Here is an 18,498-nt window from a genome sequence, read left to right on the forward strand (position 1 = left end):
ATCAAGCTATTTGACTGTGGTCTGATTGGATCTGTATTTCGGAATGGGATTTGCAAACGTTTATTTGGGTTTGATATATCTGTGAAAATTCATAAGGCCCTTGCATATTTTTGGCCCCCCCTATCTATTGCTGTGGACAGCCATGGCCTGTGTGGTCAGATATGACAGAGAAAAAAAAGGCAGCTAAAATAATTTACATTCTTACATACATACATATCCTGAATTGATATTTTGTAAATTATAAACACTTGTTGGACAAATTGCCCCCTCCAGGGTGTGTTCCTGCCTTGCGCCCATTGTTTCCGTGTAGGCTCCTAACCCTGAGCTGGATAAGCGGTTACAGACAATGAATGAATGAATGAATAAATGAGTAAATGAATGTTAGACAAAGCAGTAGGTTCTGCTCCAAGGAACTAAACAGTAGAGGTCAATGTACTCTCCCAGCTTTGCAGAATGTGTTGATTAATGGTGGGCATTTATGGCACTGCGCCATGATTTCCTACTACTGTGGACCACTCTGATCACTGTCAGCAGTAACAGATATTATGTGACCTGAGCAAACTAAGTCTAACATTCATTCATTTTTGCCTTCATCTTCTGTAACTGCTTGCTCATGTTCAGGGTCGCAGTGGGTCTAACCCCTTGAAGTCTAACCCCTCACATAGATTGTGTTTCATTGCTCTTTTATTAAAGCTTTGTGTACATTTTTCAGTATCTGAAAATGCCAGCAGACCTTTACATTTTACGTACCTTTCATAACATTGTTAGATTGCTTTTTATCAAAGGGCCCACTATCACCGTCATGCACACTGAGGCTTATAAGCCGTATTTAAGCCTGGACTAATTTCAGAATATGACACAGTTTAGCCAATCAGAATATAGATCATTTAGATATGTGATATGATTGTCAAATTAAAATGTAGGTCTTTTTTGGTCATAAAATATGAGTGAGTGATACAGACCCTTTAAATAATCTTTTTTTCCCCTGCTCCTGCAAAGTTTTGTTACATGATCAGTGAACTGCAACACAAACACAAGGCCTTTAATTACAGCGCTATTGTAATACTGTTGTCAGAGTATGCAACAGAAACACCACAGATCGGAAAAATCCACCTGTGTGTGGATAACTGATAATAAAAACATGAGTCACTCGCAATTAGTGCGTGTTTCAGATCATCCTGAGCCAACATGAGGGAAATATCACAGAGATTGCCATATTATTGACATGGAACAAATAAGGAACTGCAGACACTTTTAAAGGCACGGGCACATTGTCTTTAACATAAAAAAGGACTTACGGGGATGGTGAAAAGTGTCATTTTTGTCAATGATATACAGAGATAGGTGCCTCTCTGAGGCTAATTGCAGCTCTTACTCTTAATGGCTTTAAAAGCCTGAGATTGTCCTGATGTCAGCAGATGTTTGGGGTCTGCCCTTCTGGAGCTGATACATGGGGGAAAGCTAATTGATCAGAGTCCACTTTTTAGTGGAGAACACATGGAGTTAGAACTGAGCTTAAGTGCTGCTCTGAAGTCATTACACAACTTGAGCTGTTGGAAACACTGCCAGCGTAGTCATCATTTCACACCGTGGACCGCTTTATTTCCAGTCAATATCTGATTTTTTTATTCTGTAACAGTAAATATGCTTCTTTGTGCTCACTCTGTAACCACTTATCCAGTTCAAGGTCACAGTGTGTCCAGAGCCTACCCGGAATTATTGGACTGGAGGGGCCCTCTACCCTAACCCTAACCCTAACCCTAACCAGTCCTTCACACACTCACACCTATGGACATTTTGAGTCACCAATCCACCTACCAACATGTGTTTTTGGATGTGGGAGGAAGCTGGAGCACCCGGAGGAAACCCAAGCAGACACAGGGAGAACACACCAAACTCCTCACAAACAGTCACCCGGAGCGGGACTCGAACCCACAACCTCCAGATCCCTGGAGCTGTGTAACGGCGACACTACCTGCTGCACCACCATGGCCATTAGCTCAAAGTCATGCAAGTGGTTTTGAATGCCACAGTAGTTGTTTTTGAATTTTACTTTTTTACCAGATGTGGAAAGAGTACTATAATATTCTACTCAAGTAAAAGTACTGTTAGTTTGATGAAATTTTACTCAAGTACAAGTGAAATCACTGGTATAAAAATGTACTAAAGTAAAAGTAAAATGTAGTGCATTTGAAATTTACTCAGAGTAAAAGTCAGTTACTTTTTTAACAGGTAGGTGGCAGGGGGCTCTCTCCTGTGCAGTGCAAAAAGGACAAGGGGATATAGATTTCAGATCAGTTGGTTTTACAAATTAAATTAACTGCTCATGGAGAGGCCTGAAGTTACGAACATGACTATTAAAATAGTTTGAAGTTATGCCTATTCAAAATCATATTCCTATTAAAGGGATATTTCTGCTGTTTTGAAGTGGGTACATGTGAGGCACTTATGCCTAATCAGTGTGTTACCCATAGTAGACAGCATTCAGCGTTCTTCCAGTTCACAGTGTTCAGTGCTGAGCGTCATCTACTATGGGTAAGTTCACGTTACCAGCAGATTGCTAGCTAGATTTTAGGAACTTTATTTATCCCTTGAGAGAAATTAAGTTGTCATAGCAGCCAGGTGCTTTTAAATACAGAACTATAATAGCGCATATAGAGAAATGTACAAAAAAGTTCAGTGTTGTATGTCAATATGAATATATGAGAGATAAATAACATTGATGGTTACGGATTGAGTCGTAACACAAAGGCAAATAGAGGTACAGTTCAATAATACCAACCAACACACACTGATGTTTTTTTTGCTAATGTGAGCCTCTTACTAAAATAGGAACTTATTTTTAACTACCAATGCAAAGGAACTATTATTTAACATACCTGTACATGCTTTACATGCCCAGGTTTGATGTTGGGTTTTTATAAGCTGTTAATTCTCTCTTGGCAAACACAGCTTTCACTGCATTATAAAGATGTGGCTTTTCTTGCACTTGAAGCCAAAGTGGTCCCATATATTGCTAGGGGTTAATTTCTTTCCAGAGCAACTCAGAATTTGACAGGTTCTCGCACTCAGCTGGGTCTGCACCGGTGACAGACTTGTGTTTTATATAGTCTTTTCATTCTCTTGAATGGCACTATGAAGTGCTCTTTGGTATTGATGTCATTTCAGTAGGTTTGGAAGGAGTTTGAGTGGTGTCTGGGATCAAGATCTAATCATCCAACATCAGTACCTGACCCCTGAACCAAAGCGGGACAAATTCCCTATTAATACACTTAATTTCAGAAAAAAATGTTGGAAAAGAAAATAAAAACTTTTTAGCCATAGGATGTATTTTTGCACCACAGTATAAAAGTGCTGGACTGTATCGAACACCACATTGTTTTAAATGTCAAGTTGTCCTTTGAGAAGCTATCTGGTTCTCTAACTGTGTTTTACCAAGCATTAAAGCGTATTGCATGTATATATATATATATGTATATATATATATATATATATATATATATATATATATATATATATATATATATATATATTTTTTTTTTTGGCATTTCCAAAACTTTTAGAGTTATTCAGTAATATATTTTGCAATTTGATGTTTTTCTTTGTCTTGCACTCATAACCAAGGTTAGAACTGTTATCTGAAACCTTTGTTGAAACACTATGTTCGTATTAGGAAAAAACAAGAAGCCAGAGATTGAGATGGGCCGTCCTTTTTGGTAAATGCGTCTCAAAACACACGAGTCATGAGAATCTGTTTTGACATATGGGGAGTATTACTGGACATTATGAGTATAATGTACCTCATAAAAGAGAGAACGGAGCTGAACTGGATTACTGATCTTATCGCACAGAGTCTTATTATAGTAAAGGTTCATGTGAAAGACTTGAGAAATGCCTTCTATAAATGTTGTTGACCCAAGGGCACCTCCAAAATCTTTCATTTCTGTATGATAGTTAAAGTACTAACCTATAATCTCTACATTCTTCCACTTCTTTTTTGCCATTTCATAGGCATCTTTGAGAAAAGGATTTAGACTTGGGTAAATTCGCGCTACTATTGACAATGAAAAAATTCATTTAATTAATTTTGTTGCCTGTGTTTTATTACATGAAATATTTTACATACATAATACTGTCTTAAAGTCTGACAAGACACATAACATTTACAGTCAAAGATACCAGTAAGTACCCAGGACATTAACTACATAGAGAACTGGACAGCCAACTTTTAAAAAATAAATTCCCAAACCTTCTTAAACACAGTTTTAAAAAAATAAATACAAATAAGTGACATATTTAATCACTTTTCAAAAGCTAATACAGTTCTGTGGTCTTGATTAAATGTTTGTGGCATGCTTTAATCAAAACTCCACAAGGATCAAACAACACAGAGCCATTTCCGCCCTTGCTATATAGCCCTGTTCAGAATAAAATGTTTCAGCACAGCTCACCTCAGCTCTGAGTGTGCACAGAAGTGAGATGCGAATCTCTCGATTTTACCATTTTTGCTCTGTTTATTCCTCCAGTCTGGTTTGTTTTACACAGTGTAACCCACTGTGACTGAAGATAGGGTCTAGTGTGTGAGACCTGGTAAACCATCAAAACTATCACCATCAGATGACCAGTACTAAAGGCTGTGAGACATAGAAAAAATAGGTAATAGAAAATAAAACCATCGTCTAAATCTAATAGAAAGTTACTGAGGTGTGTGTGTAAATTTGTGGTAAATATTTATCTTCTATGCTGAAAAACAAACAACTTGTACTTAATGGCTGTATCCACTGGAATTAATATAGAAGTAGAGTGGTCTCTTTTCTTAAGCATAGACATGTCTGAACATCTGGTTTGTTAACCTTGTATTATTGAACACATACTGCATGCAGCACGTTTCATCCAGTGCCAACAAGCTGCTCCTCTTCTGTTAAGGCTAAGCTCAATTCATCTGAGAACACATAATTCCATACATAAAACTGCATTTCTGGGAACTTACAATAACTTACCTTTATTTATATTTAACAGGTCTAGGCTGTCCTATAAATGAAGCTAGCTTTCCTTTTCATTCCCAGTTATTGCTCAGGAGTCAATCTGTCAGAGGAGTCAGAATGTAATTTGATGATAATTTGATTCACATTTTCTCAGAGTTTCAGATGCTGTCATTTGTGATTGGTTCTGATTTTTGTTTTGGAAAGCAGGAGAGGGCCATTTAGATTCTGATTCCAAAGGCAACTGTGAATTTAAATCAAGAAGAACTTTCCGTGCACTGCATTCAAATTACATTTCCCTCATGAGATAATCCCAGGGAAGATGAAAAATAGCTGTGATTGTTGATACAGACCTCGTGTATTTCATTTTGGCAAGGGGGACGAGCAATAAAAGATTGTTCTGAGAGGCCTCTTGGATAGTAAACATACCGCTGCTGTGAGGGCAAATACTTATAAGCCGAACAGTGGTGTATCGGCAGTAGCTGTGCATGGCTATACAGACTGTGTTTATGCTCTGGACGTTTGTAACAGGAACATTGTTCTGGACTGGGTCAGTCTGCACAGGGGAACGAGAGGAAGAGGCGTAAGTGAGCATGAGAAATGTGGACATCAAAATGAACTCAGTGAGTTTTTGCAGTTTCTTTAGCAGCCAGGCTGAAAATTCCACAGTCATGCACTACCAAAACTTAGCAAAGTCTTCTACAAGACAAATTCACACAAGTCAATCATTTCATATTCCTCCTGAATAGCCACAAGTACGCTCCAGTCTATTAAACATCCACTCTAGATTTAACACTGCCAAAGTGCTCTAATGAAATAAAGGTCATGCTGAGAGGAACTAATGCATGCACTAATGCATCTTCTTGTTAAACGAGGGCTGGGCTATGTGAGGATATTCATTAGTATCATTATAAATAGTGCTACAATATGCTTTTCTGGGCTTTTCCAATCATGGATATGTCAGTACCAACTTACAGTGGCCTAGAGAGCCAGAATTCAGTGTTTAGTACTGTGCATATGTCAAAGACCCTTCACTTATTTAATAGTCATTCAAATTTCAAGCTACTTTTAAGGTCATATTACAGCTTCCATTCTATTTATTCAGATTTACTGTCACTTTTTTAAAATTTGAATGAAAAATTTAAGGCTTAGAAGTTGGTCGCATTTTCTACTTCTCAAAATCCAGAAGACCAACAAAGGTTTTTCTAGCGCTACACTGAACATCTTAACTATAGAGCCCTTTTGGTAGAACAATGCACAACACATCATTAATCTGAGGAACCCTTTCTCCACGCAAATGGCTGTATAAACAACTCATGGTTCTGAAGAGAACCATTGCCGTACTACAGAATTCATGAAGAACCTATTGAAAAGCTGTTTGATTTGCAGTGTTTCTTTTTTTCTATATACTTCATGTCTAGCTAACATCATATCAGATCCATTGTACTGATATAATGAACATAATCAGAAATTTAAAACCCTTTCCAATCAAAAATCATGTTTTCACCTTGTTAAAATGTGTTTTCTTTCAATATGCAAAAACACTGTCACAATATCTGAGCATCTTCGCTTGGAAACTGCAGAGTTCCAAACAGGTGAATGCAAACAATGTTTCTGGTATCATAAACCTAAGGAACCAGCCCTTCCAACTGACAGGGTGGGCCTTTAGAGCTGCCAGCAAGAGGTGGAGGGGCCAGGTTTAATTGCATACTTACAGATCAATGCCTAGGGAATGAAAATGGGTATAGTTACTTCTAAACCACTTAAGGAATTAGCGGATTTTCTTTTCTTGGGCATATTGTAATAAACATATTTGAGGGGGCTGTGGTGGGGCTCTTTAAATAAATGGAGGGAGATCTCTGACTTTACAGCACAACACCATAAGGATTCACATCATTTTGGTGATACCCAATATGCATATGTATTTTATCTTGCCATATTCTTCACTGTTGAGTGTGAGGGAAAAGAAATTCCATGCATTGTGACTCTACTGGATGTTTCTTACACTGAAAAATATAGGTCCCTACTGCTTTAACCCACAGCCCTTAATTGTAGTAGGATCTTTACTTCATGTGGAGTTTTTTTTAACATTTAAAGCTGTTTAGTGAACCACAAATTCTTCTTGTCACCTGTACTTGTAAGAGTGTTGGAACGGATAATGAAGTGATGCAGAATAAGTTTCTAAAGATATTTTAAGAGTGAACTGTTCCAGATTTGACTAGCTGAAGCTCTGCAGAGTGCAAGAGGTCTGCTGAGGTTCAGCAGCGAGTGATGAGATATTACACACAGAGTGATACTTTTAGAGTTTCTGCACCACATTCTGCTGCTCCATGACTGATGATGTTTTAGTATCAGGTTCCTTCAGTAATTCAAGCAGGCTTAACTTCCAGACTGCAGTGTGAAATTTAAGTCCACTATAAAGCTGTTACAATACTATAACTCTAAAGAAATTCCCTGGAATTAACCCCAGCCTGTGAAGAGAGAAAGCCGGATTGGATCAAAAGCAATGAAGCGAAGATTACTTTCAGGTGGAGGGGAGGAATCCTTAGTACTGGCGCTAAGACGTTTTCGTTTGAGTTGCTCATCACAGACAGAGCCCTTTTGCTTGAAAACGTTGTTGAATTATTTAATCACTGTCCAAAATCTAAGTATGCCCATTTGACTGATTTTTATATCATTTGAACTTAGACGTTCTCTGCATTGTTTGCAACATTCAGTAAGGAAATGACTGAAATGAGTTGGCATAAATGAGTTGGCCGTTTAATGTAAACTTACATTAGAAGTGAAGAAGGTTTTGTCTTCTCTTGTAAATCTGCCATTTTGGAGATACTTTTTGTTTTAGTATGATGCTTTAACTGGACTCGAGCCTCTGTACTGACAGTTTCTGGACTATTTAGAGGACTGTAGTAACACTAGGCCATTTTTTTGAAACAGACACAGACTAAGTGAGGAAGTGGAGCATGTCCAGTGAATATGACAGGAAAAAGGACAGAAAATGGCTTCTCTCGTGCTAGTCTGTGAACACTCTTGCATAACGTTTTTCCTGAACAAGGATAAACTGTGTTTAATGCTTTTGGATGAGGTTCATGAGCTTCGGGTGAGATGACTCTTTCCTGGAATGTTATCTCCGAGCGATCTGTTATGCTGTCTGTGTGCCTTTATTATGTTCAAATATGTTATAATTAATTTGGTTTCCAGAAAATAAAATAATAATCTATGAACCCATCCCACACTACCCTTAATAGGTCTGATCTATTTTCACAATCTGGCAGCACTTTGTAGCTGCTGATGGGTCAGTGACGGAAAAAAATGTTTCCAGCCAAAAAGGCAAAAAGAGTAGAGCAAAGAAAAGCAGATGTGTTGATTGAACAGATAAGGAGCAGCGTATGTGTCCCTACGGCCAAATCTATTAGACTTCTGCCTGTAGTTCATCTTCATATACTTTCTTCTAACTGTATTAACACCTTTGCTATTTTTTTTTTGTCTGTTGTAGGTACAGTTTACCTTAAGCATATACTATAAAAATGATATCAGGATTCAAAGAGGTTTATGGCCATATGCACAAGCTGTTTGGCATGTGTAATTAAGTCCATTGTAAGTTTGAATGTTCTCCCCAATGCTATAAAGATATACATTTATATACATTCATGCATAATAATAGAGGTAGATGAATAAAAACAGAGCGCTTGGAATATACTATGCACCAATCAGCCACCCACATTAACATCAACTCCTTTATCTCTTTTATCATTTAATTTGAATATTTCATAGATACTTTCTATAATAATGTACATCCATTTTTGTCACATATGTTCAGTTGCACATGCACAGCTGGTATAATCTTCATGGAAATTATAAAATGTAATGCCAAGGTCTGGAGCAGCTGCACATGAGCCAAAGGTCATCATGCCCAATTCCTAGTGTAGGCTGGAGGGTTATAAATCTCCACAGGTTTAGGCCTCTTTTGGCAGAAGAACTGTGTACTCTAGAGAGATGAATCTCAATCTAATACCTTTGAAGTGAGGTGGAGTAATCTGCGTGATGTACAGCTAATGGAACAATGCAGACAAATATAGCAATGTTTCAGCATGTAGTGTAAAGCATTTTCCGAAGGGTGGATGATCTTACTGCAGCAAAGGAGAACTAACTTTGGATGAGCAGAGACCATACAGAGGCCATACAGTGTATTTGTAAAGCAAAATCTTGGGCTGGGTTAAGTGCTAGTGCTAATATAACCTGAGATTGTTGTATTTCATGTTGTTGATCAGGAGCACTTGTATTGAGGTTCCCTCACCAGCTCTACAGGAGCTCCTGAGACAAAGATTCAATGGACAGGCCCATCAACCTAGGTACTACACCACGACTGTGTCCATGTTTTGATTGAATTCATTGTCTTGATGTCTGTGATGTGACGTATTTCCTGAAGCGAAGTTTCTCAGTGATGATGGTAAGAAGGAATGTTCTTGAAATCGGAGAAATCTTGCTTCATGAAAAGCCCCCTGTGGTCGTCCATGTTGACTGTGTTGACATTCCACAGAAGGAGAGATGACATTTGGTTATTTAAAGGCCAATATCATATTTATAGTTCCATTTGTGTCAGTTATTTAGATTTTTCACACAACTTCACTCTATCCTTAAGAACAGACCGCTTTTGTTGTTGTGTATATGCAAATGCTCTCCCTGTATGTGGCTTAATTCAAAAAGCAGACCTGAGTGAAGCACTACTTACAGCTCCATTACAAGTGGGTGTAGCCTGTATTATAGCCACATATATGCCTTGGTTTTTGTGAAATCACAAAGGCATGCATTCAGATGTAGCTCAGTTTCTATGTGCAGACTTGGCATACACTGAAATATTAACCATGTTTAATAGCAGAATATTTTAATATATAGTTTTCCATAATAGGGACATTTTTAAGATTAGTTTTTCTGTGATACGTCTCATCATCTATGCATTTTATGGCAATATTTTTAATGTTTGTATATGGTACTTAATGTTGTATATGTATAAATAAATAGAGTTTAAAATCACATGATTAATGGAGTGTGTCCAATGTTTTCTGTTGGTGTTTTTTTGTAAACCTGTGGCTTATGAAGAGATGGTTCATCATTTGAGTTTGTTTGTATGCCCACTCCTCTGTATCTCATTCAGCTGTGACCATGCGGTTTATTTTAAATACTGCTGTGTGCACACTGCTGTACTAATATAACAATTGTTTCTCCACAGATTGACATTTCTACCAAACCGAAGCTACAGTGACAATGGCATACGAATCCTGCCGAGTGAACAGGAATCACAGGAGTCGGCTGGTGTTTTATAGCAAAGAGAAGACAGTCTTACAGATGGCAACAAGCTGTTACAATGAACAAGCATCAACTGGTGGGTGGAAGACACGTCTTCAAATGAGACACAAACGAATGCTCTAAAGCATCATGGATTATACCTGTCGCTAACACCAACCTTGTGAAGAAGCATTTTACAGGCCAGCTACAGATCACGCAGAGATGCAAAAAGGGTGAGACAGGCACAATGGAACATGGATAATAATTAGCCTCCAGGAATGAGAGTGAAGTTCAGTACACAGAGGAACAAAACGGTGTCAGAGGACAAAGGAGTGGATGCTTCAAAGAAAAGACTTTTCTTGACCTCCATGGCCAAACATATTTTCAAGGGGCCATAAGGTGCTCTCACCCTTGTTCTTCATTTATGTAACTGACATTTCGCTCCAGTTCTGCAGAGTGCATCTGCCCAAGACTGTAGACTCTGATAAATGAAGTGCATTTCTCACCCATTTCCTACTACCTACTGCAATGTTACATAGGCAAGTCATGGAGCTTGCCCGGCTGAAAGTATCTGCGAGTACTAAATACACTATTTGAGGCTGCTTAAAATGGTTTAATTAAAACATTAACCTCCAGTTCAACATCAGTCTGGGGTGGATGCACTTTGCTCAAGATATTACTAATATACAGTGCTTTATTTATTTTACAGTGTGTAATTTTGCTTCTGAAACCAGGAGAAACGATGCCTGTCACTGTGTGACCTTTCTTATTGTACCTTCTTGTATTCTTTAATCTATATGTGTGGAAATATTGTTTAATGTCATCTGTGGGACAGATTTGGGAGCTGTGGCCAAGTTTTATTAAAAATTGACATGTGCTTACCATTGTGTCTATTCACTGCTCTGATGAAATTGGACTGACATTCATTACCCAAAACCCATTTTTTGATTAATATACTATTCTTCACCTCATTATGTTCCCCAGACAGCTAGAGGGAGTTTAGAGGAGACAGGCGAGTGATGGACTCTTAATTACATAATGCTCCATATTGCCATGAAACTGAGCCAATTACAGATTTTACACCATTGACAAAATGGCTTATAGTTATCAAAGATCCAAATCATAATGAAAATGAAAACTATACAAATGTAGTCTAAGCCAAGCTACAAGTAAAATTATGTATCCATTCCCACTCTAAATACCTCAGAACATTGGCTTCTATTCCAGCAACCTTTACATACCACACAGACCATCTTTTCTTTTAATTCCAGTCCAAATGGCGATTAAGTTCCAGTGACATGTTTTTAATCAGGAAAATGCAGAAAACATACATTACACAGAAATGCACCCAAAGCCCTCAACAGCTAAATATAACATTAAATTCTGAATTGTTCCATGCATCAATACTTTTCAAGATTTATACAGGAGCCTGATGAATTCTTTTTTTTTCTCCTCAAGTCTCAAAATTCAGTCTTATAAATTGGTGTGAAGCAGAGTAAACTGATACTATTTACCAAGAAAAAATATTTTATTATTTATAAAATTATTTAAAAATTAAATTATTTTTTCTGTTATAGTATTTTATTTATTTGGAAAGGTGTTTTCTAGTACAAAGCTAAAGTGAAGCTCTTCAACTCAAGGATGAAAGTTTTAAGTACTGCTTATCTGGTGGGGCCAGAATTGGTTTTCTACCAGGTCATGATTGTTAGGAATTCCATTTTCAGTTCAATTCTTCAAATAGCTTTTCCCTTTGATGCTTTTTCGACTATTTTGTAGAATCTTTAGTTATTTTAAATGTGTTTAGGTAGTTACGGGCAGCCATGACCTAATGGTTTGAGAAGAGGGCATAGGACTGAAAGGTTGTTGGTTTGATTCACACGAGAGGCAGGAAAAGTGGGCACGGTGGGAGTGAAGTAACAGCACTGTCCTCCTCCCTCAAAACCACAATTGCTGCCTGGGCACTGAGGTTGGCTGTCCACCTCTCTGGGTGTGCTCAGAGCCCCTAGTGCACTAGTGTTTGTGTGTTCACTGCCACAGAATGTTTAAATGTGGAAGATGCATTTCATTGTATGTTGTACAATGACAAATAATTGCACATTATATAAGTTTGTTTGACTTTGAATGGTAACGGAGTTTCACTGACTCGATTGAGAATAGTTTCTATTGAACGCACAAAGATGCATCTCACAGGAAGAATTCAACAAAGTGCACAAAATTTAGACTGGAACAATTAAACACAGACAGCTCTGACAGCATATTTAATGTTGGAGGACTTTTGTCATTTTCTATTGAATATATTTACATATGAGCCACAGTACTGTATAAAGCAAAATGATAAAACTAATTAGACCCATGAGCCCTCTACAGTTGATATAATTTAAAGACAAAATGGGCTAACCTGGATTAAATGAGGCAATTCACACGTTGTAAACTTGGATATTTATTTGACTTTATCAGCATAAAGGCTCAGCACAAAATATTTAAAATGCATCATATTTGCATGCCCCTACAAAAAACAGTACTGTACAAACAAGATAAAAAAAAGATGCCCGCCAAAGTGTTTTAAAATGACATTACACAAAATGTACATAAGAACAAATGCTTTGTTATATTTCAATGCCACTCATCTATAAGTACATATTATAATGACCTATTATAAAAGGAAATTAAGTAAAATGATCCATTTTAAAGATAAAAATCACAGCATGTCTTTAACAGTGGAGTTCAGAACAGCATCGTGATCTGCCTTTCTGGAGAGCTCATTCTGTGGGAGGAAATCATATAAATGGCACACATTAGAACATTTAAATGCCTGGGCTATGATAATAACTACAGAAAAGTGCATAATGATGTTCTTCCTAATGAAGATTACTGAAAATGAACTTGATGAACGAGCTTTCTAAATCTGCTGCAATCCTAAAAAATACATTATAGATGTTACTTACTGTAAAGTCCGAATAGCTGATGGAATTTACTTTCTTATCACTGTTGAAGTCCTGCAGTGGCATTCTGGATCCAGAACCAGCCTCAGATGTCTTAACCTTTTGCTGGATTGAAAAATAAGAAAAACAGACATGTTCTGAAATCAATAAATCTCTATCTTTGAAAATATTAGCCACACACACACACACACACACACAAAAAAAACTCTTCTGAACATTTATTCATCATAAGTATCTAAAGATAGCCAGCAGCCATAAATGAAGAAGCTGACTGGTATATGGACAATCATGGTCTAGTCACATTCATGGATTCTTATTCTTCAGCAACAGTGTCCTCTAGTGTTAGTCAAAAGAAGTGCTTAATATTATGAACTACAGCTCCACCGAGCTTAGAACCAATCTAAAAGTGAACAGCTGTTTTTACCTTGGCTGAAATTGGAGGTTTGCCAGGCACACACAGAAATGTACTGGACACAGTGCTGCTGCCGCTCATGGTCATGGTGCGAAGAGCTGACTGACTAGGCGTCTAACAGGAAATGAACATGGAAATGGATGAGGGAAGAGATTGAAGTTCACAAGCTCTTATCACAACTATATTTATGTTTATTTGCAGTACCTTCCTTATCTTGCTTGGGGTTACTCCACTATTAGCTTGTCCATGGGCCCTCTTAGTAGGTGTTTTAAACTGAGAGTTTTCTGCCTTCTTGGAAATCTGTAAAATCAAAGTTGAATCTTATCATGTCTTACTTCACACACCATCCAATATACATAAGACATAAGCCAAAAATAAAAATCTATACAAAAACTCAAATCTTCTACGTACTAATGTCTATTTTATTTCAAACCAATTGGCTGGAAAATAAATACATAAATATTTGCTTTAGATGACATTTTTCAGGCTCTCATTTACATTTCTTGGTGAAAGCTGTGTAGAACAGAGCCACTGTGCATATAATAGTGTTCAGTAAACATTCTCACATAAATAAATCTAAATACAATTACATTAAAAAATGTTAATATTAAAGCATTACGCGTTCATTTTTCTCCTTGTCTTTAAGGATGCGATGTTCCTCCCACTGCTTGGCAATGTACTCCATGACCCTTTGTCCTCTCATCAGAAAGGCAGTGCCCTGATTCATTTCCCAAGCTTCTACACGTGCTTTCAGGTCTTCTTCAAGCTGTATGTGCACACATGCGTTACAGTAATCTGCACTCTTCCAAATAAAACTCAGTTACAAACATTGGGATGTTATGTGATAAGAAAGTAAAAACAAAGCTGTGAGTATTATAAATCCTCTTTGACCTAGCAATTGTGTGCGCTTTGTACCTTAGGAAGCAACTTCTGCACTTTAGCCCTGTCCTTGCTCTCCTTCAGCAAAGAGCCTCCTCTGTTAGAAAAGCGGCTTGGATCTGCAGCCTTTCTCTGCATGAAACAGCAACATAATTCAACAATTATCCTCTTATCTGCAGATGGCAAAGGCTGATTGAATGCTTTAACTATAACATTGTGAATAGGCATTCTGTGGAATGTTTCCGGCACCTCAAAGTCCTGGAACAGAGCCCAGTGTCTTTCCCACTTCTCAATGCTCTCCACTAAGGGGCGTGCTGTGTCATAAAACTCCTTCACCTTCTGTAGCTCATGGTCATGTAGAGCAAGCAGCTCCTCTGTGTAATGATCTGTACAATCAGGGTGAGATAAGGACAGTAGTAACAATCAGAACCTATTCTTTGATTCTACACTCTGACGTTATGGTATGTTAATTCTTAGGGAAAAAAAATCTAAATTACATGATTAATTAAGCTTACTGTCACAAAAGTGTGCACTGAACGCTTCTCTTCGCTCTGGTCCAAACATACATTTATCCCAGAGAACTAATAGCTCCTGCCGTACTTTCTCTGTCACTTCTTCCAGCTTGGCCTTCTGCAGCACCTCCAGACGATCCACTGAATTCTGCCACTGCAAAGACACACTCTACTTAGTGCAAGAGAAACTCTGAGACAGCATCCTGTTTAAAAAGAGTATATTTGGTACCCTGATCTCAGATAGCAGACAAAGGTTACTATAAAGTCCCTACCCTTCGAATGTCATCAGAAAGAGTTTTCAGTGCTTCCTGTTTGAATTCCGAAGCTTCCTGTTCTGGACAACACAGGCGATTCCACAGGCTCGTAGCTCGATCCTTGAGTTTGTCCCGCGTTGAAATAAGGGTTACCTTCCTCATTTCTAACTGTACATGGAAAGTTATGAAGTCAATGACATTACACAGTGCAAAGTTTGGTAAAACAAGACTTAAAGTATAAATTTGAAAGGGTGATAAAGAAAACATAACATCTAATAACTTCAAGGCATCTTCACTAAACTCATCACTACAATTAGTTTCTCAGGTTTGATGAGATGGAACAAAAAAAACCAGAACAAAATACTTGACATGTAAAAATGCAATTAAAAGTTTTATTTATTTGTTCACACAGAACTGCAACCAAGGAAAACTAATTATGGTCTAATTGTAATAAAACAGATTTGCTCAGTGTTTAAGTGCTTTTCAAATGCACATGCCAAAACATCCTCAGAAACGCTTACTGTGAAATCCTGAATCACAATATAAATCTAAAGTCCTAAACTTACAGTAGAGTGTGGAAACACTAAAATTGTACACTCTTAACACCTGACTGAGCAGCAGCTTCAGAGCTGTGATGTTTTCATGCGTAAGCAGGAAGATATCCGTGTCAGAACACACAGACTCCCTCTCCAGGCTGGTCTCAGGCTCGTGGCCCAACTCATCCATCAGGCTCCTGATGTCTTCCCTGAGCCCTGAGAACACCTTCACCCGGTTCTCCTGCGCCAACAGATGGAACCAGGTGACAGCAGAGGTTAATAATCAAGATCCTGTGGTGAGTGATGATTACTCAAACTTAAAAAGTTTTCAAAACTCTACAGGAGCAATCGAAGGAGAGGCAAAGGAAAGCACAAATAGTGCTACAAATCGTATAGCAGTGTGCCCTCATAACTGCCCCATACCTTCTCCTCGCTCAGTTTTTTTATATGCTCTCGTAGCTCCTGGAGTTGTGTGTGGGAAGGCATGCTGCCACTGGGAATGTAGTATGGGGTTGCACATAGTGTCACACACAGCTCTTCATCCTGCTGCCTCAGATCATTCAGCTCCCTCAGACGTTCAACCTTTTCTTTCTGGAGAGTCTCCAAACGGCAGCGAAGGTCCTTTTCCATCTGCAAAACTGTTAGGTTTTCCTCTAACTGCAGAGAGAGAATACAAAGCTGTAAACTAAAAAGAAATCTATAAATTTACTTGTTAATACAGTCTCGTAATGATACACTGATACTGAGTCTAAGACAGTAACTAAGGCTCCAATTCACAAAACTTACTTTGTATGGTTCTACAGACAGTTCAAGACATAGTGTATCCAGCTGCTTTTGTGTTGTAATGATACTGGCTTTAATACGATGTCTTAGAGATTCCTCTTCACTGATCATATCCGTCAAAAGGTCCTGTGTGGAAAATATCCATAAAGTGCAGTTACATAAACAAGGAAAGGAAACATGAATGAAAAGAAAAAGATACAAACATTCTAGAGCTCACCTCAATATATTTCTTCACAGTCTGCATTCTTTCAATCCTCTGTTCCTCCATGATGCCGATACTGTCCCATATGTCCACCAGCCTCGCCATGGCATGGTTTATCCCAGTCACAAGAGAAGAGGCCAGAGTTTCACTGCACATTGGAACAATACAAAGTTTTAATATTGACGTCTTACGTTCATATAAGCCTAAATGATTAATGCTTTTTTCCTACTTCACTTGGATCAAATGTCCAAACTTACATTTCCATGGTCTTTGAACATACTGAAAAATACTAAAATAATTGATACATTTTACACAAAAAAGAAAATATTTATAAAACAAACAAACAGGAAATACTAGAAATTCAAAACTTAACGGTCAGCGGAGCTTCAAGAAAACACGACACGATAAAGCTTTTCAAGAATATGACTGTTTTATGGTTCCTACATTTAATAGCAAGTTACGGTTCGCTTTAACTCAGTGTTGTAATAGGAACAACAGTCTGGGGAAAGTGGCACACAACAATACATAATGTCCGTCGGCTCGATAAACAAGTTGGTAGCTTTTGCTGCACTATTCCTGCTGCTGCGTTACAGTTGAGCTTATTTCTAATATTTATTTCGAACCAAAATCTTACCTTCTCCGGCTCCCCATTTTTTATGTGAGATGCAGACACCAGCTAGGTTTAAACGTTTTAAAAGCCAACTGAACAAACCCCTCTTCTTCTTCCCCGAGCCAGAGACGTTCCGCCAACACGGCGCTAAAATTTGAATCGCGTCTCTTCTTTAGGGCTTCTTCAAAGACACGGCGGCCATTTTACTGCCGCCTGCTGGAGAGCGCCAGTCAAAAAAAGCACAGACAGTACCTTCTGTTACTGAGGGGCTATACGAAGGTTTGTACGCTAAGACGCGAAATAAGCGGCCAGAAAAATGGCTGAGCATTTTCACGTTGAAACTGGATTTTTCCAAAGATATTATTTAACTCAATAATAAAATCCAGACAGCGAGGAGTACTTGAGGATTTGTGATGTTATGAACCTAAGGAACCTAAGGGCTTTGGAGGTGCAGGCGAGGAGCGGAGTGGTAAAAGGATATTGAGGATTATCTCATAAATGCGTTCTGAATAAACGCCATCGTTGTGGAACCACTATGTATCACTACTAATATGTCATTTAAATTCTGTTAATTTACACACAATATATACTGAGTGCACTTGTGCTTTCTTCACCACACTTCAACTACTAATAATTTAAATATATTTTAAATACGTTATTAGTATAATTCATATACTTGTAAAATGCAATGCTGTTTTTTATATTGCATGAATCCTTTGTTTTTATTAGATACTTATTTTTTACACTTTTCCGCATGTATTAATGACTTTTATTGATAACTTAAGCTCACATTTAAGTGTTTTAGAGCTAAATCGGGCAACTTAGATAGGGTGACGAGACGTCCTCCTTTACCAGGACATGTCCTCTTTTTTAGACTTAAAAAAATGTCTGTATATGTATATATATGCCCTCCAGTCTTTACACAACTGTCATGGATTTAGCTTGACTGTATTTTCTGTATTTTGTTTGTGATGGTGAAGGTGATTGGCACCAGGAGTTGCAATGTCTGCATCACAAATACAGCCATTTATTTTCTATCCATAATGACCAGTGAACCTAATCCTGTCTTGTGAGATTTAATACATGATGCACACACGTAAACA

The 18,498-nt window shown here is 37.9% G+C and overlaps 2 protein-coding genes across 3 annotated transcripts in view; one reads left to right on the forward strand and one right to left on the reverse strand.

Annotated features, from left to right (window-relative positions):
- Nucleotides 1-11,088, forward strand: part of si:dkey-247m21.3 (5-hydroxytryptamine receptor 4) — a 28,883-nt gene extending 17,795 nt beyond the window's left edge. Inside the window, exons 6-7 of one of the 2 annotated variants that reach the window (XM_066646160.1) lie at nt 9,251-9,331; nt 10,210-11,088. In XM_066646160.1, the coding sequence (XP_066502257.1) occupies nt 9,251-9,331; nt 10,210-10,303 (175 nt within the window). In that variant the 3' untranslated portion in view covers nt 10,304-11,088. The remainder of the gene's footprint in view (nt 1-9,250; nt 9,332-10,209) is intronic. The other variant, XM_066646161.1, reaches the window with a different exon arrangement.
- Nucleotides 11,089-12,687: 1,599 nt separating this feature from the next.
- zgc:86764 (uncharacterized protein LOC797431 homolog) lies at nt 12,688-17,600 on the reverse strand. The gene is made up of 14 exons (XM_066646345.1): nt 17,420-17,600; nt 16,801-16,933; nt 16,587-16,709; nt 16,224-16,457; nt 15,871-16,041; nt 15,283-15,432; nt 15,014-15,164; nt 14,748-14,884; nt 14,535-14,630; nt 14,239-14,385; nt 13,824-13,919; nt 13,632-13,733; nt 13,211-13,312; nt 12,688-13,029 (listed from the first exon to the last, which is right to left on the reverse strand). Exons 1-14 carry the CDS (start codon nt 17,434-17,436, stop codon nt 12,964-12,966), a joined length of 1,725 nt encoding a protein of 574 aa, XP_066502442.1. The 5' UTR covers nt 17,437-17,600; the 3' UTR covers nt 12,688-12,963.
- Between the last annotated feature and the right edge of the window lie 898 nt (nt 17,601-18,498).

Source organism: Hoplias malabaricus, chromosome 15 (genome assembly GCF_029633855.1).
Source record: "Hoplias malabaricus isolate fHopMal1 chromosome 15, fHopMal1.hap1, whole genome shotgun sequence".
NCBI classification, from domain to species: Eukaryota; Metazoa; Chordata; class Actinopteri; order Characiformes; family Erythrinidae; genus Hoplias; species Hoplias malabaricus.